Source organism: Candida dubliniensis, chromosome 4, assembly GCF_000026945.1.
Source record: "Candida dubliniensis CD36 chromosome 4, complete sequence".
NCBI classification, from domain to species: domain Eukaryota; kingdom Fungi; phylum Ascomycota; class Pichiomycetes; order Serinales; family Debaryomycetaceae; genus Candida; species Candida dubliniensis.
In genome coordinates, this window is record NC_012863.1 from 961,001 (window position 1) to 984,076 (window position 23,076).

A 23,076-nucleotide genomic window follows, 5' to 3' on the forward strand; every position below is an offset into this window, starting at 1 on the left:
GTATCCAATCGAGCCATTTTCTTTTTACTTCCGACAATTGTCGCGTGAATTTGATTCTATTTTTTTTTTTTTTAATTCCGACTTTAATTCTCCCTCAAATAACGACAGAGACAATTCAAATCAATAAAAACTGAAAAACAAAAAAAAAGAAAAGCACTCTTCACTTTTTTCAAACATCCCCCACCATCTGATTAACTAGCATCCTATCTCATTCATGTTTTTCACTATTTTGATTATAGCGGTCATATTAGTGGCTATAATGTTAATATTACCTTATGCATCTGGTTTAACAAAGATAGAAATCGATAGGTCACATCATCAATCTCTGAAAAAGTCATCTCCATTGTCATCACAAGAACACAAACCTCCACAACAATATTATGGATATGTTCCACCAGATGAGATACAAGATTTTGATGATCAAACTAATGAACAGCATCATTCTTTAAAAGACAGAGCACATTTATTAAAAGAAAAACTTCAAGTCACTGCCGATGACATACCACTTAAAATCAAACTAAACAAACCTGATAGTATTAACACCGCTGATGGTAACAGTAGTGGATTGAGACATAGAAAGAGAGAGAAATTGGACCTTGACAATAATCCAAACACTTTTGATTATGACATTGACGAATTGATTGCTGAGGAGAATGATTTGGCAAGAAAAGAACAACAACAGGAATTTTATAAAGACCAAATAATCGGTAAAGAAAAAGAAGAAATGGTTTAAGCATTCCAATTTAAATGTTAGTGTTAATTGAAACATAGTTTGTCCATCTAGTTGTATATATATATAGATGTTTTAATGTGAAAAGTTTAGAACCAACACCAACCCCCTCCCCCTCAAAAGAAAGGCAATTGACATTTTCTACCTACAATGTATGTGTGTGCTTGTGTGTGGTGGTGAAGATGCTTAATTATTTTTTGGGTTCGTTTATTTGATTATGCTGCAAAAAAAAAATAAAAATATTAAAATTAAAAATAAAAATACATCATAGTCTCGAGATTGCTATGACTTAAGATTAAGTCAATTCAATTTTTTTCAAGACAATTATATCACAATCCACAACGATAGTAGTATGCTTCTGAGCATAAGGTGGGATGAGGCTTTGCTAATTTTGCTAAATTATTTGAATGACTATCCCGTCACCATCACTTGTTTCTTGATACTACTAACCATTGTATTCGGTATTGTCATAGATTATACCATTACTCCTAAAGAAATTGCTAACATATTTTCAATTCCTGGTGAACTACCATTTATCGGACACTTGCATCTTATTCTTGAGAATCCAGCATTAATTTATTTGACTTGGTCAAAATTATATAACCAATCAGTTTTCCAAATCCGGATTGGCAATAAACGGGTTGTTGTTGTTAATTCTTTTGATGATGTTGTTGGATTATGGATTAACCATAGTTGTCAAAATAATTCACGACCATTAAGTTATACATTTCATGATTTGGTGTCGGCAATTCAAGGATTTACCATTGGGTCTACTCCAGCAAGTTCAACATTTCAAAAAAAGAAGAAAACAATCTCGCAATATTTGAATAAACGACAAATTGAATTAAAACTGGATATTATTAATCGTCAAATAAATATAATGATTGGTGAATTATGGAAACGTGATATTGAATTTGAAGACATTAATTTGTTACCGTATTTCCAAAAATTTGTCCTACAAACGGCAATTTTTATTGGGTACGGGATTGAATTGGATTGTTATAAAGAACATAACCAATTTTGTCAAGAAATAATTGATATTGAAAACAAAATAATTCGGTTAAGATCGCCCATTTCGAATTTACAAGATTCAATCCCTTTGTTGCGGATTATGCCTCGATGGTTCAACAACTCTGAAATTGCTCGAATTTGTGGTGAGAAAAGAAATATTTATATGAATAAATTGTATCAGCAACTTCAACAAGGTCTAGCTGATGATTTGCCACAATATAAAAATAGTATATTAGGAGATTTAATAACCAAAACAAAGAATAGGAACGATAATGGTGAGAGTGGTGGGATGAATTGCATTTCTCGCAATAATTGTTTAAATGAACAGGAAATTCAGAGTATATGTCTAACATTAATTAGTGCTGGACTAGATAATACTCCATTGAGTTTGAATTATTTATTTGGAATTTTATCACATCCTAAATTGGGTGAACGTTTACAAACCAGAGCAATAAAAGACATCCTTGAAAATTCGGGTGGTAATGCAATACTTGCTTGGGAAAAAGTACTGCTGTTGCAGGCGCTGGTGACTACTAATCAAAAGAATTTGATGAATTGTCAATATATCGAAGCCCTAATAATGGAAACATTACGACATTTTACAGTATTGCCATTGAGCTTACCACGATTGACTTCAAAGGAAATTCGATATAAAAATTTTGTTATTCCTAAAGAGACCCATTTATTTATGAATGCTTATTCAGCAAATCATGATTGCCAGATTTTTGTTAACCCCTATAAGTTCGACCCAGATCGATGGTTAGATCCAGTATCAAATAACATCAAATCTCAATTTTTGAATTATATAATCAACAACAATAGCAATAGAAGCAACCATGGTCGTGGTCAATTCAAATCTCACCATAATCATCAACACTTTGCCTTTGGCGCAGGTTCAAGAATGTGTTCTGGTTATAATTTGGTGATTAAACAAATGTATGTTATGGTTATTAAAATGTTATTGATATTTGAAATACATCCACCCACTAATACCAAGAAATTAATGGAATTAAATCCGTTTATAAATAATCTGAATCCAAAAGGTACATCATTTGAACCGAAAACTAATCAAATTAATTTAAAGTTTCGCAAACTACCTAATTATAAATCGCTACATGAATTGATATTACAACAAGATTAAATAGGTGAATATAAAATTGATTTGCTATATTTCTATTAATATTATTAGTTTTGTAATACCATTTAAAAAGTCATAAATAATAAACGATAGCCCATTATATATATATATATATATTCTATTTATAATGAAAAATCCCAAAATCAAAAAAAAAAAAAAAAAAAAAAATTACACTTTTTGTTTAAAGAGAAAGGGGTTTTGTGAACTAAATTGATAGATTATTATTATCTCCTTGTGGAATAACGAATAATGTAGGATCAATATACCCAGTTTTTCTAACCACAACTGATCTTGTGGTTCTTGAAAATGGTAAATCATACTTTAATACTCCAGTTATAATTAAATCAAATGGATTGCTTGATATGATCTCCCATTTCTTGGAGTTATCATCTTCATGGCTACCATCACTACTGGTGATTTTATTAGCCATATTATTTGAAGTAGCAACTTTAATATCAGCCATATTTACAATCAATTTCGCTTCTCCCGTAACATTTTTCCCGGGATACAATAATCGAATTCCTCCCTTTTGAATTGTTGGTTCTCGAGAAAGAAAGCCACCTTTGAAATTTAGAACCGATTCAAAATTCAAAATTGTTCCCAATTTGACCGTCTCAACTTTCTGTGATCCTCCCATTTGTAAAATTTTCAGGTCATCTGTATCAGGTAAGTAGCCACTTCTGGCAAATAAATCCAATTCTACTTCATTGATATCAACTGAAAACCACCCTGGATTAAATGCTTCAATAACAACGTTGAAAACTAATTCATCTTTACTAACAATGGGGTTCTCAATGGATGTGATGCCTACATCAGTCAAATCTTTTGTTGTCGCCAAAACAAACCCCAACACAAACCCTATGGTAAGCACAATTAAAATACAAACAAAGGTATAAATGCATGATTTTAAAAAGCTTGGTCTTTGACTATACTGATCAGTCTTTCTTGGTAGAAAGAAATGACTGTCGCCAAATCTTTTAGGGTTATTATTGTTATTAAAATTCCGTGAAGCTGATCTGTTTATAGGGAGATCTGGCAAATCAAAGTTGGGTCCATTGATTTGTGACTCTTGATCATAATCATCATAGTCATAGTAATAATGATGTTGTTGATCTTGATAAGGAAATGGAAATGCTCTATTGTTAGCAGTGTTGTTGTTGTTGTTGTTGTTGTTGATCTTTTTGTTATCACCATTATTGTTATTATTACCAGTCATAGCAGAATTAACATTGTTATCACTGCTACTTCCATTATCATTACCATCTTTGTTTGAGCCACGATCTGAACTTTCTAGAGGTTGACCAGTTGATAAATAACGCTTGCTTTGCCGCTTCACTTGAGGGAAATTCAAATTAAGTGATCTATAATGAGGGATTCTTTGGTTTTGATTTAGTAATGAAGTTGATTCGTTAGCTGGGAACCTAACGGTGTTGTCGTAATATATTAGCTCATCATCAAAATCTTCAATGTCAATATCATCAGGAATCGTGCTATACCTTCTTGGTTGCGAACCCTTTTTATCGAAAAGTTTAGATGTAGTTGATCTCAATTTGGAAGAAGTGGATGAGGTTTTATAATTTCTTTTAGATGCGTTCTTAGTCGATACAGAAGGTGTTGCAGACATTGTTGTCAGTATCTGATTTAGTGGAGACAGGGTATGTAGTTGTGGTTGTTGAATTTGTGGTTGTGATTGTGGTTGTGATTGTGGTTGCTGGTTTGACGTGGTTGGTGGATTGTTATTATTAGTAGTGGTATTTTTTGCCAATTCTCCATCATCCATAGAATCTTCATCAATCAAATTATCCTCAACCTCATTGTATGAAAATGTATCGTCATTGTATCCTTCATTGATGGAATGGGCAACACTGTTAGTTTTCTGATATTGTGGTAAATTTTCATTGCCAATGTTATTCGATGGTGAAGCAGTGAACCTTTCAGTTGAGCTTGGAGGAACAAAATTTCGGTGATCGTTATCATTCACTGAATATGTTGATGTTTCACGAAGATGTACGGGTCGTTTAAGTATCGAATCTATATTATTTGAACTGCCGATGGAATTGGCAATCGATGGCGCCTTAGTAGACGGAAGTTTGAACGGTTGTTGTCTCCCTGGGTCATGAAAATATTGAAGCTGTTCTCCCTCTAGTATGGATGGCGATCGAAGCCCCGATCCTAATGTCAATGATGCTCCAGGAGGACCAGTCATCATTGCATTGGGTGAAGCAATCATACTTCCATTAACACTAGCATTATCTAAATTGACAAAGTTGTTGGTGCTGTTGTTGTTATTGTTAATGTTACTAGCATTATCATCTAGTTCGGTATCATTATTCTCATATATAAATGTTTCATCACTATCACTGCTTTCTATATCGTCAACCGCACTAGCCAATCGTGCAGCAAAAAAATCGGTTTTGGTTGAATTCTGTTTTGATATTTTCTTTTTCGTTTGTTGTTTCGGTGGAGCATCTGTGTTTTCACTCATGTTTCCAGTGCCCGATGTGTCGACTACTGAATTATTGGGATGTAGCATCAAATGTGATCAAGTTGGCTAAAAGAAAGAAAAAAAAAAAATACGTAAAGGGTGTAAGCAAGTAAACTAAGCAAGTATATATATATATATATATATAATAATAATACTAATAATATTTAATAACAACAACAACCAAAAAAAAAAAAAAAAAAAATAAAATACTTTAAAAAGAAAAAAAAAGTCGTGTACATGTCCCGTGTGCGTGAGTGCATGGAAGCAAGAACAACCAATCCCCATGTGTTTGTATCACGTGACTTGGGGTATTTAGAGTTGATAATTGGCTAAAGTTTATACATAAAGTTAGCATATTAATCAAAGATGTTGAGATAAGAATGTATAGGTAACACTTGATTACATCAATAAATGACCAATACTTAAAATCATTGATAGCCTACTGTAGTTGTTATTTACCTAAATTTATAGTGATATTAACTAATAATAGGTTAACAAAAAAAAAAAAAAATGTTAATAACCTAGAATCAAAATTTTCATTATAGTTAGAATACTTCCAGTATGTTTCATTATTCATTAAAATCTTATAATGAAGTTTAAGTTCTAAGTTCTATTGTTACAGGGCCCACTGTAGATAAACATGTGTGCCACATACATATATTGTTCTAGACCTTAATGAAAAGGCGGAGGAGGGGACGGAGAAATGGGAACAAAAAGTCCGTTTCAACCTTTGTGTTGTTGTTGTTGTTGTTGTTGTTGTATCACCTTGCTAGAAGGATCAACAACGTAAAAAGCTTATGGGTAACACTAAAATGTTAAGTATATTTGTGTATACGATACAAAATCATTAAATATTATTGTTAATTATTGATAATGTTGACGGTAATTAGGTCGGATCTAGCAAAAGGCAACGAAAAAAAAAAAAAAAAAAAAGATGCAAAAAGGACAAGACAATAGACAAGATTAGAAGAAACAATATATCCACACATATAAGTTTACATATGCAAATATAAATCGGTTTCTTTGTTGTTGTTGTTGTTTTTTTTCGTTTATATTGAGTACCGGTAACTGGGAAACCCAATTGATTAGCTTCGCCTTTCCTTCTCCAAGCTGTTAGTCAATGTTGATAATTTCTTTTCTTGTTTGAGACTTCTTTGCATTGTTTTAAGACCACGATCCAACACACCTACATGAACATACATACATACATACATATATACATATATACATGTCCACACACAATTGTAAAAGAAAAGATTTCACGAATGATCAGTAGTTGTTGTTGTTAATTGAGAATTAAATCCTTTTACCCCTATCTTGTTTCATACCACCCCCCACTTTTTTTTTTTTTTTTTTTATTAAACTTTTTCCTTCGTCTACCTTAATCCAATTAGTTACGAGTTTGTAATCTTGTGATCAGAATTAGATCCTAAGTATGTTTATGTGAGATGTGTTGTTGGATGGGTATAACAATATTGTAGTTGATCAGGTGTTTAACTTCTTTCTTGGGTTTTAATGATCAAGTTTTGAACTTGGCGTGTTTGTTTACAATGTGAAAAGCAAAAAAAAATCTAACATGTATCATAGACTTATAAAAAAAAAAAAAAAAAAAAAAACTTACATACAATTCTGAAAAATCAAATATAGAATCATAAGCAAATTGCATATATCCACATTTGCTGTATTTGTCAAATGGAAGTTTAGTTATCCAGTAATATAGGCGCATAATATATTTAACCTTCATATATGCACAATCATTTATTACTGGGACGAAATATTGGGTATCATTTACTATAAAGTTTCCCTGTGTTATCTTCTAAACTGGATTGTTAATTTATCTGTTGTTATCATTATTATCGTTATTATCGTTATTGTTGTTATTGTTGTTGTTATTATGGTTAGAATTATATTCTTGTTTTAATTCTTGATATGTTGTCGATAGCATTAATGGATTATTATTATTTTCTTGAAAGTAAAATATTGCCAATAGAACAAACAAGCAACACAAGGCGAAAAATATTACCAATCCAGTATATTCTTGACTTATTGAAAATATACCATGACTTGTATCTTTGCTAGGTATTGATGAAGGTGAAGATGTAGAAGACGACTGTAGTAAATATCTTGTATTATTGACAAACATATTATTTATTGCTTTTGTTGGATAGTTGTAGTGACGACGCTTATGTTTATACTCGTGTGATTGAGACCCCCCCAATTAACAGGTGCTTTGAATAAAAAAAAAAATTATCAAGAATTAGTTTAACAATCAGTGCCAATAAGTAAACACGATTTATGGTTGTTATTTAAATGATGAATGAATTAGATAAGAAACTCGAGAAAAAGTAAAAACAAAAAAAAATGTGTACAGACGTTGAATAGTTTTTATATATTATTATTGTTATTATTATTATTATAAACCAGAAATTAATTAAGAATAAAAAATGCTATTAAATTCCCCAAAACTGATTTATCGTTTGAGTGTGTGTGTTGTGTACGTGTTATTATGTTTCGAGTAGACGTAAGACATTCCGTAGTAGTTGAGTTTCAAAACATAACTAAGAAAAAATGATAATCATCAACAACAACAACAACAACAATAGCTGCACATCGCGTATACAAAAAGGTGTAATTGCCATACAATATGGAATGGTGGTAAGGTTTTTGAGGCAATGGGGGGGGGTTTTGTGTCGCTCTCGCGCAATTTGGCTCTTAATTGTGAATTTTAGAACCCCTTCTGAATTTCTACTCAAAAATGCTGTCCACATTGTTGAACATATTTTTTTGGGCAAAATCAACCATAGTGAGTCTGTATTGTTTTTGATTGTGGGCTTATCGAATGAGCAAATTATTATAAAGCTAGTATTTCATGTATCTTTTGCTGCTGTGCACCAAATACCAATCCCATCTTTGGAATATAGTTTGGTATTTTTTTTTTTTTTTTTTTTTTTTTCTATATTTCGTTTGTTTAAAAAGAGAATTATTATTATGAAGATTTACAAAAGAAATGAATTTGATTATTTTCCTTAGCTTGCTACTACGATCTATGAAGTTGTTTATTTAATCTATTTTACTTTGTCAGTAGAAGACAGATAAGGGATGGATATATCGTAAAAGTAACTGTAACCACCACTACCACTAATCAAATCAAATGAGCAAATAATCTATGACCACATTTTGAGCAGTAATAATGATATGCATTCTGTTGATCCTTTTTGTGATTTCCACTAGAGCAAACTCTTGCAAAGATACATTTGCGAAGTTCATCAAGATGTACTAGCCCAGAGACAAAATAACTACTACACTAGGTTTAAAAAAAAAACAGATTGATCACACAGTTTTCTAGTTCTGTAATCATAGGATACCAGTAGGTAAAGAATAAACGATAAAAACAATACTCACCATATTCTCTGAAGCAAAACTATACCGAGTTATTAATCATCTTTTCTTAAGGAAATTATCTGGTTTTAGGGCTATAGCCCTATAATTATTTTTGCACGTGATAGGTTGATTTTTTGTTTTTCTTGTTGAGCATTTCAATAAAAAAATAATTGTTTTGTCTTAACTTCTCGCACTACACATTTATATGAAGACAGAAATAGTTTATGTATATTGGAGGGGGAGGGGGGAGGAGAAAGGCTTTGAGTGCGAATGGTAAAGTATCCAAGTTGTAAAAACTGAAAAACTGAAAAAAAAAAAAAAAAAAAAAAAAGAAAAAGAAAAATTTTTCAAGTTAGATTTTCTTCTTGTTTAATATCTAGTTACCAATACTATACATAATCAAAAAAAAAAAAATGGCTCCAATTGTATGTATCAAATAATGATTTAGATATCTTTTTTTTTTTTAAAAAAAAATCAATATAGAAGGAGAAACAAGAAGAAAAGTACACCAAGGGATAGACAAATGGGGAGGTGGAGGGAAGATTTTTCATTTATGGTGGTGTTAACTAAAAGAAATAATTCCCAAGAAAGAAAGAAAGAAAGAATGGAAAAGGAAAAGGAAAAGGAAAAGTATGAAATTGTATTGAATTACAAATTTATCATGCTTGGATAAATATTACTTTTAGTTCATTCCATTCGAACCTGTTCTGTCCTGTCCCGTCCCGTCCTGTCCTGTCCTGTCCTATAGTCTAGTACTTTTACAGATTTGCTCATCATGAGTTTTTTTTGTTTTTTTTTTTGGGAATATATGAGTATTGAGATGGGGTGATTCCTGCAATACTCTTTTGATATGATATTCATCTTAAAATAAAAGATGATCAAGGGGGGGTGGATTCATAGGGGGGAGAGTGGTATTACTATTTCAATGCTATGCTGTCAAATCTATGTTCTTATTTCTTTACTATATTTGAAACCAAAAAAAAAAAAGATAGGGAACATAAATTTAGAATCTCCAAATAATATACATATTATTACAATATGGATATTATGGGAGTTATTCTCGTGCAGTAGGCTAACATTTAATTTTTTTTTTATTTTTATAGACTTCTAAGAAATCCAAATCTGTCAAGAAATTTGTTGTTGACGTTGCTGCTCCAGTTGAAAATGATGTTTTTGATCAAGAAAGTTATGTCAAATACTTGGTTGAACATGTTAAAGTTGACGGTATTGTTGGTAACTTAGGTAACGACATTTCCATCACTGCTGAATCTGACAACAAAGTTGTTGTTGTTGTTAGTGGTAACGGTAGTTTTTCTGGTAAATATTTGAAATATTTGACTAAGAAATATTTGAAAAAGAACCAAATTAGAGATTGGATTAGATTTGTTTCTGTTAAACAAAACCAATACAAATTGCAATTCTACGCTGTCGCTGAAGATGACGAAGAAGAAGAAGAAGACGAAGAATAAATTTGATTCAAGTTCATTAATACAAATATTTATCCTTTAATGAGTATTGGAATATAGAAAAAAAAACTAATTTTTTTTTTTTTAGGGTCAACATATTAGTAATTTAATATGTATAGGGTTATATGTACTTTTTTTTTCATCATCATCTTGTAATATATACATAATAATAAAAGAAAAGCAAAGCAAAGCAAAGCAAAAAGAATAGCATTCCAAAATTAGAGATTTCTTGACGTATCATATGTGTGTCGTTGATTGTAGAAGATTGTAGTGTGGTATATGTAAAGGGCTCAATTTCAATATTTGCTAAGTTTATTTCTACACATTAGAGAGTTTAGAAGAGCTGTCAATGTGAAAATCGAATCATTGAGTTGCTTCATCTTTGATATATAAAACTGAACAATAACCTGTTTCTTAATTTATCAAATAAATTACATAGTTAAATCCTTGGTGTAATCTATCAATTGATATGTTGATTTACAAAGAAATGAAGTATTTATAAATCCAATTAACCATGGTAAGAGGAAACTTGGTTATTCAAGAAACTCCCCCCCCCCCCCATTAATTAATGGATCCGGATCAATTGGTATGAACTAATGGAATTGTTGTTACATTAAAAGGTTAAACTGAGGATTGGCAGAGGGGTAAAATTCCAACGGGAATAAAAAAAAAAAATAAAAAACTCCAAGACAATAAATAATTAGTATAGATCTATTAGTGGGGGAGGGGGGCAGAGAGAGAAATGTAAACTCATTGTTTAGAACAAGTTGTTGTAGTTGTTGTAGTTGCTGTTGCTATTGCTATTCATTCTGAAAGGTGTTTAATTATTGGTTTCAAAAGACACAATAATTGTATAGTAGCAAAATCTACATATTCTGTTAAAGATACTGATAATCTGAAAAATAATAGTATCTTTGTTACCACAACAATAAGACAACAAAACAGTTTTGTAATATACATGTTTGTCGACATTTAATTAATCTTGTAATGTTTATATATTACATACGTTTACAATGCTCATATGGCAGATGATGGAGGAAACCTTTCTATTATTGTTTTTGGTTCCAGTGAGTGATGCCCCACTCTAAACTACAAAAAAAAAAAAAGTCAAATATTAAAAATGATGACGTTATCTGGGGGGGGAAGATTTATAGACTAATGGTTTATCTATCCAGCCAACTTAACACGGTGGAAAATTATAGCCGATAGGGAAGGTTACTATTGTGATAATGATGGTATTAGTAATTGGTCAAAAGTAAAGTATAAGAAATGAAATGATAATAAAAATAAAATATTGATAATAAACTGTTACAAGTTACAACATAACATAACATAACACAACACAGAACAACACAGAACAACACAGAACATAAGACAAGACAAGACAAGACAAGACAAGACAAGGCAAGATAAAAATATTAAAAAAAATTAAGTGATGTTGCTTTTAACTAATTTGTTACGATAAACCATCTGATTTCGGAGAAAAGAAACAAGAGAGATGATCAAACAATAATTAAATAAATAAATAATAATCGTAGTTGTTGTTGTTATTGTTGTTGTTGGGGGAAGAGCAAAAAAAAAAAAAAAAAGGTGGGGTAATTATGATACACAAAAACTACACCTACTACCACCACTAGAACTTGACTAAACTCCTCCCATTACTACTACTACTACGTATGTATTAGAACAAACACAAAAGAAACAACAACAACTAAAAACTCGTGATGATAATGATGATCTAGTGATGTTGATAGATTTGAAATTTGAATGTCAAAATTTTTTAGTATTATTCCTATTGGGGGAGGGGGGGGGGAAGGGGGAGGGATATCACTCGAGTATATTAACTTTGACAGGTAAATGGAAAATAGAAGATTCTTCCCTTTCGTTTTTTTTTTTTTTTCGCATCTAAATATCTAAATTGCTACAAACCAACAATAACAACAATAACAATAACAATAACAACAATAACAACTAACAAACATCATTAATTCTTTGAATGTCAACTGTATGTAAATTTTATATGAAAAAAAAAAAAAAAAAAAAGAAAAAAACAAGAAATAGTCATATAGTTTAATCAATATTCAAAGTATACAAACCAAATCCACATCATCCAAAAAAAACATAAATTTTAACTAAATTTATTCAACATTCTTTACTATTGGAAATAGATTTTACGATATTTGTTGTTCAGACGAAAATTTGATCAATCTACAAAATCAATTGATTGTAATGTATATATATATATATATATATGTATATATTAATTGAATTAATTCGTACTTTTCTATCTTTATATGTATAAATAGTTCTATTTTTTTGTAAGTTGTGTAAATGTTCATTTAGTCTGTCAAGTTGTGAATTGTTTGGTTGATGTTTTGCTTAACAAATAAATAAGACCAAATAGAATCTAGTCTGATTCTCTCTCTCTCTCTATATATATATATATATTCTTTCCTTTTTTTTTTGTGGAGTGATTATGTATATATACCCATTTTAGTTGATATTATTATACAACTTGTGTTTGAATGAACAAGCAACAATATTATAATTATGAATACAATTATTTATAAATTCAACAATTAAATCAATAAACAACACCATAAATAGTATCATATTCATTAAATAATATAGAAATAAATCAAATAATCCATAAGCATTTTCCACTACTGTGGTGCCTTCATCAATGTTTGGTTGATGATTTAGTTTATTGTTTTGAAAATTGGTAGTGTAATTGGTTAATCTATTAGTGATGGTAGTTAATATCGACATGGTGTAATGATAGTAGTAATCGTTGTAAGACAGTGTGTGTATAAGATGTATATGTTTATGAGTAAAGAATAGATGTATAAATTTAAAAGCTGAATAGAATAAATAGTGAAAATATGAAAACAGAACAAAACAGAACAGAACAGAACAAAACAAAACAAAACAAAACAAAATAAGAAGAAATAGAAAGAAAGAAATAAGGAAATGTATAACATATATATATTAAGTAATAGTGACGTTCCATATATATAGTACAATAGATGTATCACTTAGTGGGAAGTACTCAGTGCAACAAACAATTAATGATGCAAAGTGAATTGAATTGAGATGAAACTATTGACTTAAAAGTTAAACAATAAATGAAATACCCCTCTTATTCGTACTAGTATTTTTCCCCCATCATCATCATCATCATCATCATCTTTGACTATAATAAGCAATTACTAAGAACAATAATAAAACACCACACAAATACAAGTACAAGTACAAATACAAGAACCTAAAAAAAAAAAAAGGAAAAAAGAAACGTAACCTTTTCTTTCCCGCTCCACTTTACTACTGCCGATACTATAATTTTATTATTGTTACAATATTACACTTAACTTAACTTAACTTAACTACAACCACCCAACCAACCAACCATCAAGACGGTTAAGTGTTATTATTATTATTAATATCACTTTCCTTACTTGTTTAAAAAAATTTAGTTTGTGTAACAACAACAATAAATGGATGGAAGGTCGTGTCAAAAACATTGAAGGAACTAAAAAAAAATAATACTTGAAATTGAAATTTCTCAATTGACAAGTTGGTAATTTATATACAGGATATTGGTAATATCACACACCCTCATCCACATAGTAACTTCCTTCCTTCTTTTCCATCTCTTATTTTTGCCTCTTGTGTATAGGTTCCGGATTTCCTCCGACGCAACCACAAGAAAAAGAAGTACAAAAACTCCGTTACCGTTTATTGTGTTATATGCCGGATATTATTTCTTTATTCTCAATTTATTATTATTATTAGTGCTGCTGCTATATTTTTCATTCCATGATAAACTATAACTTAGTAACAATTATGACCACAATAATCTATCAAGTTGTGTTACGAAGTATATATATCAAATTATTTCAATTCATTAAGATATTCATTTGTCAATTTTGTCAATTTTGTCAATTTTTGTTTGAAATCTTCTTCTTTTTTTTTTCTTCTTCTTCTTCTTCTTCTTCTTTGTGTCGATGAAAATCTTTCTTTTTTATTATCACATGTTAGTTTGATAAATCTAATTCCTAATTCCTAATTCCTCTTCCCCCCCCTGCAGATAGATATAGCTATTTTTTTTTTAATTCGGAACAATCTGAAATTTACAACTTGATATTCCTTATTTGTTGTTCTTCTTCTTCTTAATCAAACAAGTCTTAACGATGATGTAGTATTGACAAATTAGATATTATTAAACGTCGATCAAGTTTTTTTTTTTTTTTATCCAAATTTAAAAGTTGTTTCTTTGTGGTTATATGTAATTTTTTTTTTTTTTTTTTTTTTTTTTTTTTTTTTTTTTTCAACGGCAGTTCAGTTCTAGAACTCCCATCTTTCACTTATATGCTGCAACTGTTTAATATTGTCTAATCTATTTCAATAATGTATCCTAACGATTCACATGAAAGGCTATTCCTTTGTAATTATCTCTGTTCCACATTCATCACAGCCACTGATCGTCAAAATTACTTCCTTCCTTCCTTCCTTCCTCAGTGGTAATCGAATCCAGTGAGTTAATATGTGCACCTTGCATATCAGTACATTCATTCATTCATTGTGGTTGGACTCTTAAAGACAATAAAAGTTGGTATTGTCTACTCCTATTCATATAAGCTTTTAACCTTTTCTGTTTCCAATTTTTTTTTTTCTTTTTCTTTTTTGACATATGACATAATGCAAATAAAGTTTAGTCTGCTACCATTTTTCTAGTTTGTTGGTTTTTTTTTTGTTTATTAAATGATATTATTATTAATCAAATTAAACCAACAATTCACTAACACCAAGAAAAAGTAGAATAGAAGAAGAGAAGAAAAGAAGAAAAGAAGAAGTAATGATAATAATAATAATTGTTAGTTGCCAACTAATACTTCTACAACAACAACAACAACAACAACAACAACTGGTCTGTTTATTTCTTTTTTTTTTTTTTTTTTTTGTTTTTCAACTAAATATTCTTTGCGTTTATCTGCATAAACCTCAAAATTGTTTCCATGTTGAATTCATGTTTGTTTGAAGATTGTTCTATTTTTGATATTGGCTTATTTTATTTTACTTTCTTTCTTGAAATTATTATTATTATTATTCTGATTTATTCTATTCTATTTAGTGGTTGTTATTTTCTTGTTTCTCCTTAATTGACTTTTCTTGTTGAATACCATTTGACTCGTATACCCAAGTTAAACAAATTAGCTAAGCAATTAACAGCTGTAAGAAACAGTAAGAAATTCGTATGTTGTTGTTGTTGTTGTTGTTATTTAGTCTTTCTCTTTCTCTTTCTCTTTCTCTTTCTCTTTCTCTTTCTCTTTCTCTTTCTCTTTCTCTTTCTCTTTCTCTCTGTCTCTCTGATGTGGTGAAACTAATCACAATTCAAAAACTTTGTATATATCCATACTTTTCCTCTTCCCCCCCACCCCCACTTGGTCAATTCCATTTGGTTTTTTTTTTAAATGAATGCAATGCTTTCTAGTTGTTTCTTTTTATTTATCGTTGCTTGATTGCTTATGGTCTTTCTTTCTTTCTTTCTATTCTATTATTTGCTCTTTGTACCCCTCTTTGATTTATTTTTCTCAGTCCTATTGCCCCTCCCCCACATTCATCATCATCTCCATGTTGTTTATTTTTTTTTTTTTTTTTTTTTTCTCGCTTTCTATTATTGCGGAGTTCGTAAAGCCAAATTGACGCAATAAAGTTCTTTGCTTTGCTTTGCTTTGCTTTGATTTGATTTTTTTTTTTTTTTTTTTTGATGTTTAATTGTGACTTGTATCCATTAATAAATATCATTTACAATTGCTCTTCCAAGGGGGTACTTTATTATTATGAATTATCCTTGCTGTAAAGAAATTATCTGCATTAAGTTTTAGGTTATTACTTTCAAGTATAAACTATTAGCAACTATACATAAATTAATCATATGCACCAATGAATACCCCCTCCCCCCTCCTACTACTACCCTAAATTAGGTATTGCTGAATGATGTCTAAGATTGATCAAATCAAGGGTAGCTGTTGCAGAGAGATATTGCAAATGTTGCAGTTATGAAGTTAGACATATTCCTATACAGATATTCATAATTTTCAATGTCTCACTTCTGGTGAAATTCCATTCTTGTTGATTTGTTTGCTATTGCATTAGCAAAGAAGTACTAACAGGAAGTATTATAGGTAAAATTCAGCTAACTCCTCTGGTATGTTAATTGAAAAAAAAAAAAAAAATAACTAGTAGTTCTTAGGTGTGTTATGTTAAAACAAACTAACTAATCCATCCCTTGTTCCTCAAGCACCAATTTGTATTGTTTGCTCTTGCAAAGTTCTTTAATCCTTTGTTCCTTCAATGATGTATCCTAGAATTGAATCATCTTAGATTTCTTTATTATGATCTTGTGTTCTCCTTTTGCATTTGCATTTGCATTTGCAGGAAACACATATTCAATAGACAGTTTGGTTTTTTTTTTTTTTTTTTTTTTTACGTTTTTGTTGAAACTACCAAAAATAAAAACTACAATAAGATTCGTATTCTCAGTCAGATTGTATTTCTAAAATATATACTAATATATAATCAAGGGTAAAACTTGTTATTGATTTGTTATTGATTTGTTTTTAATTCACTTTTAACCCAACCTTCTAATCCTCCTTTAACAATAATATCTTGTAAATTAGTCCCCAATTCACCAACTTTTTGTTTCAAAATCAAATTATTATCACCATCAACTACCGTCACTTGAGCTTTAGTTACATCCCATTTCAAAAACCACCCTGTTCTAATTGTCAATTCATCATTCCCTTGATATTGTTGTCGTAATTTATTGATCAAATCAGGAATTTCTAATGTCAATAAGGCATTATTAATGGAATTTCTACTGAAAATATTCCCAAATGATCCAGCAACAATCAATTTCATACCTCGAGCTAATATACATGTAGCAGCTTGTTCTCTTGATGATCCAGTACCAAAGTTATATCCAGATATTATTATGTCACCTGGTTTGGTTTTCGAATAAAATTGAGAATCATAATTCTCCATACACACTTTAGCCATTTGTTCTTTAGTAATATCATCTTGATAAGTATATTTCCCAGGATAAATCCCATCAGTGTTGATGTTATCGGCATTACATAAGATTAATTCTCCTTCAATAGATTGTGGGAATCCTGGTAATATATCAATTGATCCCAAAGATTCTCCTTCTTCACCAATGGTGACTTCTGCTACTTCATCGGATGAATTACTCTCTGTTTCAATCGATTTAATTATTTGTGGTGCTAGTTTAACTGATTCACCATTCAATTCTTCAGGACCACCAATCTTCCCCAAAACTGCTGATGCAGCAACAACTTCGGGTGATGCTAAATATGCTAATGCATCTTTTGATCCCATTCTTCCCTTAAAATTTCTATTGGTGGCAGAAATACCAACTTCTCCATCTTTCAATAACCCAGTACCCAATCCAATACAAGGACCACATCCTGCTGGTAATGGTTTAGCTCCAGCATCTAAAATAGTTTGCCAAGCCCCTGATTGTTCGGCATCTTTTTGTACTAATGATGAAGCAGCCGCCACGTAAAATTCAACGTTTGGATGAACTTTATGACCTTTAATTATATTAGCAGCAGCTTGAATGTCAGATAATCGAGAATTTGTACATGACACCAAATAAGCTTTATTTATGGCAATGTTTTGTTGTGACAAATCGTATAATGAATTGGAAATTTTTACAGAATTAGGACCGGAAATATATGGAGATAATGAAGATAAATCAATTTGTAAATGTTTAGCATATATGGCATCATTATCCAGGGATAATTTGTTATTAATTAATTGATCAATTGTTTGATTATTAATTCGTGGATGAAGATGATCTGATTTATTCAATTTCTTTAATCTATTTTGATAAAATTCAATCAAAGTTTCATCAACGGGGAATAATCCCGATAAGGCACCCCATTCGGTTGTCATATTAGCAATGGTTAATCTATAATCAATGGGTAATTTAGATATAGCATCATCACCAACAAATTCAATAGCATGATTTAACACTTCATCATTATTAAATATCCCACATAAGGCAACAATAATATCTTTACCGGTGACACCTTTAGGTAATTGACCAATTAATTCAACTTTAGCCACTGGAGGGATTTGCCACCATGTTTGACCCGTGGCCCAAATCGATGCTGCATCAGTACGTACAATTGGTGTACCCAATGCCCCAATACCTCCATAAGTATTAGAATGAGAATCTGAGGCAACTGTTAAATTCAATGGGAATGCATAACCTTCTTCAATCATGATTTGATGACCAATACCTCTACCAGCTGGATAAAAATCAATTCCTTGAGATTTAGCAAATTTTTCAATATTCTTATATTTGGTTAAATTTTGTTCCAGTTTATTTTGTACATCATGATCTAAAGTACACACAATTTGTCTATTATCTTTCACTTTAGATGCCCCTAAATTCATAAATTTGGTTGCTACTGGCCATGAATTGTCATGTGACATACAATGAGCCGGTTTAATCGTGACATAATCACCACTATACACTTTTTTACTCAGTGGTTGTAATCCAACAGCATATTTTTGAACAATTTTTTCAGTTAAATTTTGACCACGAAATAGATGAGTCGTAGTAGAAAATGATCTGAATCTTAACATCTTAATATAGTTTAATATCAATGCAATTATCTATCCCTGATGAAAAAAAAAAAAAAAAAAAAAAAAAAACAATGTAAAGTAGAATGGAAAAAAAAAAAATAAAAAAAAACTTTCACTGATGTTGTTGTGGTGGTGGTTATAATTAATAGATGACAATTATTAGATGGGGTAAGTTTCTTACTAGATAACAAGTAAATTGTAGGAACAAAAAAAAAAAAAAAAAATTTTTTCAAGATTTTTGTGACTCCTGTATCGGTCCGCGCGCCGTGAATGAGTCAGTAGTTTTAACTCAAACATTATTGGTGCGCGTATAAAAGCTGAAGTCCTTGGGTAATCCACATGCTTACACCAGAAATCGACTAAACATGAATGTTGAAGTAAACTCAAGAACAATAAACTAGTGATGGCACTTTTACTAGTCAGATAGTTGGGTATATTCTTCGTCTAGTCACTTATGATTATATTGAGCTTCTGACATGATATAGCATTACATGACTACTTTTGACATTAATTATCAATTTCAAGAGACTCCAAATGTTAATAATATTATCCTTAGTCAGATACTCTAGTAAATATGGTCAAGTGAATGCAAAAATTTTTCATTTACTGGTAGTGTTTTGTGTTGAACAGATAGGACTTTATAGATGTTTGTGTATCAATTGGCATGAGTGGTCCTAATTGTTGTTCAAAGAGTTGATCACGATATCAGATTAGCTATCAAAATGATTGTCAACTCCAAAGGATTGCAATTTAATGAATTGGTGGAAGTAATTTTTAGTTCAAACTTTCTGCAAAATAAAGAATTAAAAAAAAAAAAAAATACAGTACAAATTTTCAATATTGAAAGAAAAGAATGTGATTCAATTACTCAGATAAACTATAACATCCAAATATACGTAATATTCATTATTATCTTTTATTAATCTGTTACATTGAGTTTTGTGGTTCGAACTATATACAAAACAAACTTCAAGTTTATTGATTTTCATCATGCCCTACAAGTTGTTACTATTTCAATGCATGTTCTTGGTATAGAGGCTAAATTAAAAGAAAAGCCTTTAAGTTTTTTTGAGAAGACCTACAGCTTTAAAAGGGTAAACATGAGTTCATTCTAGGCCATTGGTTTGAAAAAGGGGTGGTTGGACACAATAATTTAATTTTGGTACCGGAGTTTTTGTTTTGTCGACCCGTTCCGTTTATTCTTGCCTGACGGTAGAGATTTCCAGAGGGGGGGGGGGGGCGGGGTGGGGATTAAGAAAAAAAAAAAGAATACAACCAAACCACACTACCTTCTACAATAAGACAAGGGAGAAGCAACTGAGAAATGCTCGAACAAAATGTTTCTGAATACTTTTTCTTTTTTTTGAATGCCCAAAGATTAAATAAAAAAAAAAAAAAAAAAGCTGGGAAATACTGTTGGCTTCCTGGTCTTTGTAAAATTGTCGTTGGCACCGACGTAGCTTTTTTACAGCTGGTCGTTTTATGACCCTTGATACCACAATTGGTACAAGGTTTGATTAATTGGCAATTGTACTTAGTGTGGTTCATCGATCTGCAGTATTCACAATATCTGCAGTTTGATAACACCCTTGTGGTACATTTTTCAAATATTAATCTGTTATTACTATCCGTTTGTTTTTGGAATGATTCTTCTTTTCGGAACTTGTCCCGAGAAGAGATCAACAATGAAGTAACAAACATATTCCATTGGAGTTGGCATAACTCCTTTCTCCATTTACTATGGTGTTCCCAATGTGTGTTTCCTCCACAACAGGAGCATATTGTTGTACTATTATGTCTTCTTTATGCAAGAAAGATTTTTGGAACAAGCTTCTAGCTGAAGTACGGCAGGTCATGGGTAACCGGAAAGCCACCAACTGCCGGCTTCTTTTGGAAATCAGATTCGTATCCCAGGAACAATTTGCTTATATCAATAACATTTTTTTAAAACACCACAATGCCCAACTTAGCATGAATAACTTTGAAGACCTAACGGGTTTTCTTATTTATTCACCTCATGCTAAGCTTAAATTTACAATCAATAAAAATAAAAATTACCAAACACCACATTTTGAAGGTCGTATTAGCATCTTGGATATCACTTTGATGATTACAAATGAAAACATACTTTTGATTAATAACTATTTACATAGTTGAAATATGGATGCACAGATGACTCTCCTCAAAATATTTACTAAATATATTGCAAACTCAAAAAAAACACAACCAATTATAATATAATTTATGGTGGTGATTATAACCACATTATGCTACTAGATGATGTACAACTACCACTGAACCAAAATAGTTATATTATCTCCAAAAAAGAGCTGGAAATCATTCAGCTAATGTCAAATTTTTATAAAAAATGGAAACTTCAAGATGCTTTCCAAATACGCAACAACCTTCAACCCACAAATTTTCATTCTAACAAGTCTGTAAAGAAACGGTTAGATAGAATATATATTGACTCCAGGATTAGAAGAAAACTTAAAAAGTGCAGACTCCTACAAGAGTTTAAACAAATTTCGACGCATAAAATTATGGCGATTTCGTTCCAAATTCAAAAAAGAACCTATATTAAAAGTTGGTAACCCACGGTACCGGATACCTGAATGGATGAGCCAAGATGAAAATATAATTAAAGACTTAAATAATAACGATAAAGGCAGTCTCACCGTTTTTTTTTTTCCCAATTGGAATGGGCTTATTAACCAGATACAAGACAAAGTGATATTCTATGAAAAATACCTGAGAAATATATTAGAGCATACACTTCAAATACAGAAAAGGTTCCAGATGAAAAGATGCTTAAATTTAGATTTAGACCATTGATTAACTTTTCCATAATTACCGAAATGCAAACTGAGTCTGGTAATGCAGTGCAAGACACAGAAATAATGATAAATTTAGCGACAAAATTCTATCAAGATCTATTCCTGTCAGACGATAGAAAATTGGAATCCTTTAATTTTGTGGACCAGTTTGATCAAAAGATAGATGAAAGTGACAAAGTTTTGTTGGAAAAAGCTTTCATTGAAGAAAATGTATATGACCATTTACTAATGATCAATAAGAAAACTGCAGTGGGAACTGATGGAATTTCCTACCAAAATCTCATTGAATTATGGTCCAGTTTAGGTGAAAGCCTCATAAGAGTAGGAAATAGTATTTTGAAAAATGGAACTTTACCACAACAAATGAGTATGAAGTGATTTTTACACTAATACCAAAAAAAACTGAAGACACTTATAATTGAAAACTTTCGACCTATCAGTGTAATTAGCTGTGCCGTACGATTATTATCATCAGTAATAGAAAAACAACTAAACCCAGTCTTGGCAAAAGTTATTGAGAAAACTCAAACAGGTTTCCTTAAAGAAAGATCCATTAGTAATAGCATATACCTCCTCGATATGGTTTTTCACAAGATATCAATCTTCTAAAACTGCAGCAGCAGAGCCGGAAGGGTTTATTAGTCTTGATTTTCGGAAAGCTTTTTTTGATTCAGTACATCATGATTTTATATTGAAAGTTTTACGCCAAGTAGAGGTTTAGGGACCTAAGGCGACGAACTTTTTGATGGCAATAACCACAAAAACAAAAAAGCAAAAGTCAGTATTAATAACATTGAAGGGTCATGCTTCCCACTTAACCGTGGGGGGTCAGACAAGGAAACCCTATTTCCCCTTTAATTTTTATTTTAATCTTAGAGACATTTCTCGCTAGATTGAGTAAGGAAATTGAGGGAATAGGAGTGGTGAATGAAGTATCGCTGGTTGCATACACTGCATATCAAGATGTGGACGGTGCAACAAATATACTCGTTTAGCCATAACAACAAGACAGCTAGATTTTATACGAAAATTACCTATACAGTGATTGCAAGCGCTGTCAACACTAAACATTATACACGGTGGTTTTTAAGAGAACACTCATTATGAGTTTTTCTTTCCATGCAAATGGCCTAAAAGGTTTTCCATCTTGAATTTAATTAAATAAATTATTGTAACCGCCTCATATGTTTATAGGTATATACCTGTATATAAGGACTAAATATATGTTGAAGAAGAAAAAAGAAAAAAAAAGAAACTTGCTGCTTTCATAGATACATTTAAACCTGAACTCATTAAATAAGTCAACTACATTTATTATCTTCTTTGAAATAAAATAGCACTATTGAGGAATC

The 23,076-nt window shown here is 30.8% G+C and overlaps 6 protein-coding genes and 1 pseudogene across 6 annotated transcripts, besides 2 other annotated features; 4 read left to right on the top strand and 3 right to left on the bottom strand. All coding sequences in view use genetic code 12, as the record gives it.

The window, feature by feature from the left end:
- Positions 1–214: 214 nt before the first annotated feature.
- CD36_44020 (conserved hypothetical protein) lies at positions 215–733 on the top strand (the record flags this gene model as incomplete). Its single annotated transcript, XM_002420014.1, has 1 exon — positions 215–733. The coding sequence occupies one exon, from the start codon at positions 215–217 to the stop codon at positions 731–733; it is 519 nt and encodes a 172-aa protein (XP_002420059.1).
- A 349-nt stretch (positions 734–1,082) lies between these two features.
- On the top strand, positions 1,083–2,882 carry CD36_44030 (cytochrome P450 protein, putative; the record flags this gene model as incomplete). Its single annotated transcript, XM_002420015.1, has 1 exon — positions 1,083–2,882. The coding sequence occupies one exon, from the start codon at positions 1,083–1,085 to the stop codon at positions 2,880–2,882; it is 1,800 nt and encodes a 599-aa protein (XP_002420060.1).
- Positions 2,883–3,084: 202 nt separating this feature from the next.
- On the bottom strand, positions 3,085–5,412 carry CD36_44040 (conserved hypothetical protein; the record flags this gene model as incomplete). The annotated part of the gene is made up of 1 exon (XM_002420016.1): positions 3,085–5,412. The coding sequence occupies one exon, from the start codon at positions 5,410–5,412 to the stop codon at positions 3,085–3,087; it is 2,328 nt and encodes a 775-aa protein (XP_002420061.1).
- A 3,746-nt stretch (positions 5,413–9,158) lies between these two features.
- Positions 9,159–10,214, top strand: CD36_44070 (60S ribosomal protein L22; the record flags this gene model as incomplete). Its single annotated transcript, XM_002420017.1, has 2 exons — positions 9,159–9,170; positions 9,849–10,214. The coding sequence occupies 2 exons, from the start codon at positions 9,159–9,161 to the stop codon at positions 10,212–10,214; spliced, it is 378 nt and encodes a 125-aa protein (XP_002420062.1).
- Positions 10,215–16,817: 6,603 nt separating this feature from the next.
- On the bottom strand, positions 16,818–18,887 carry CD36_44080 (homoaconitase, mitochondrial precursor, putative; the record flags this gene model as incomplete). The annotated part of the gene is made up of 1 exon (XM_002420018.1): positions 16,818–18,887. One exon carries the CDS (start codon positions 18,885–18,887, stop codon positions 16,818–16,820), a length of 2,070 nt encoding a protein of 689 aa, XP_002420063.1.
- A 1,251-nt stretch (positions 18,888–20,138) lies between these two features.
- On the bottom strand, positions 20,139–20,588 carry CD36_44090 (non-LTR retrotransposon Zorro 3 orf1-related protein, putative; the record flags this gene model as incomplete). Its single annotated transcript, XM_002420019.1, has 1 exon — positions 20,139–20,588. One exon carries the CDS (start codon positions 20,586–20,588, stop codon positions 20,139–20,141), a length of 450 nt encoding a protein of 149 aa, XP_002420064.1.
- Positions 20,280–22,973: a mobile genetic element (C-terminal half of ORF2 deleted, but followed by 3' end and polyA. First ~~50 codons of ORF2 also missing and replaced by inverted fragment of ORF1, preceded by polyA.).
- On the top strand, positions 20,628–22,333 carry CD36_44100 (annotated as a pseudogene).
- Positions 20,628–22,333: a sequence feature (Similar to S. cerevisiae POL92;~in-frame stop codons; lacks splice consensus sites;~transposon pseudogene;~transposable element).
- Positions 22,974–23,076: the final 103 nt, after the last annotated feature.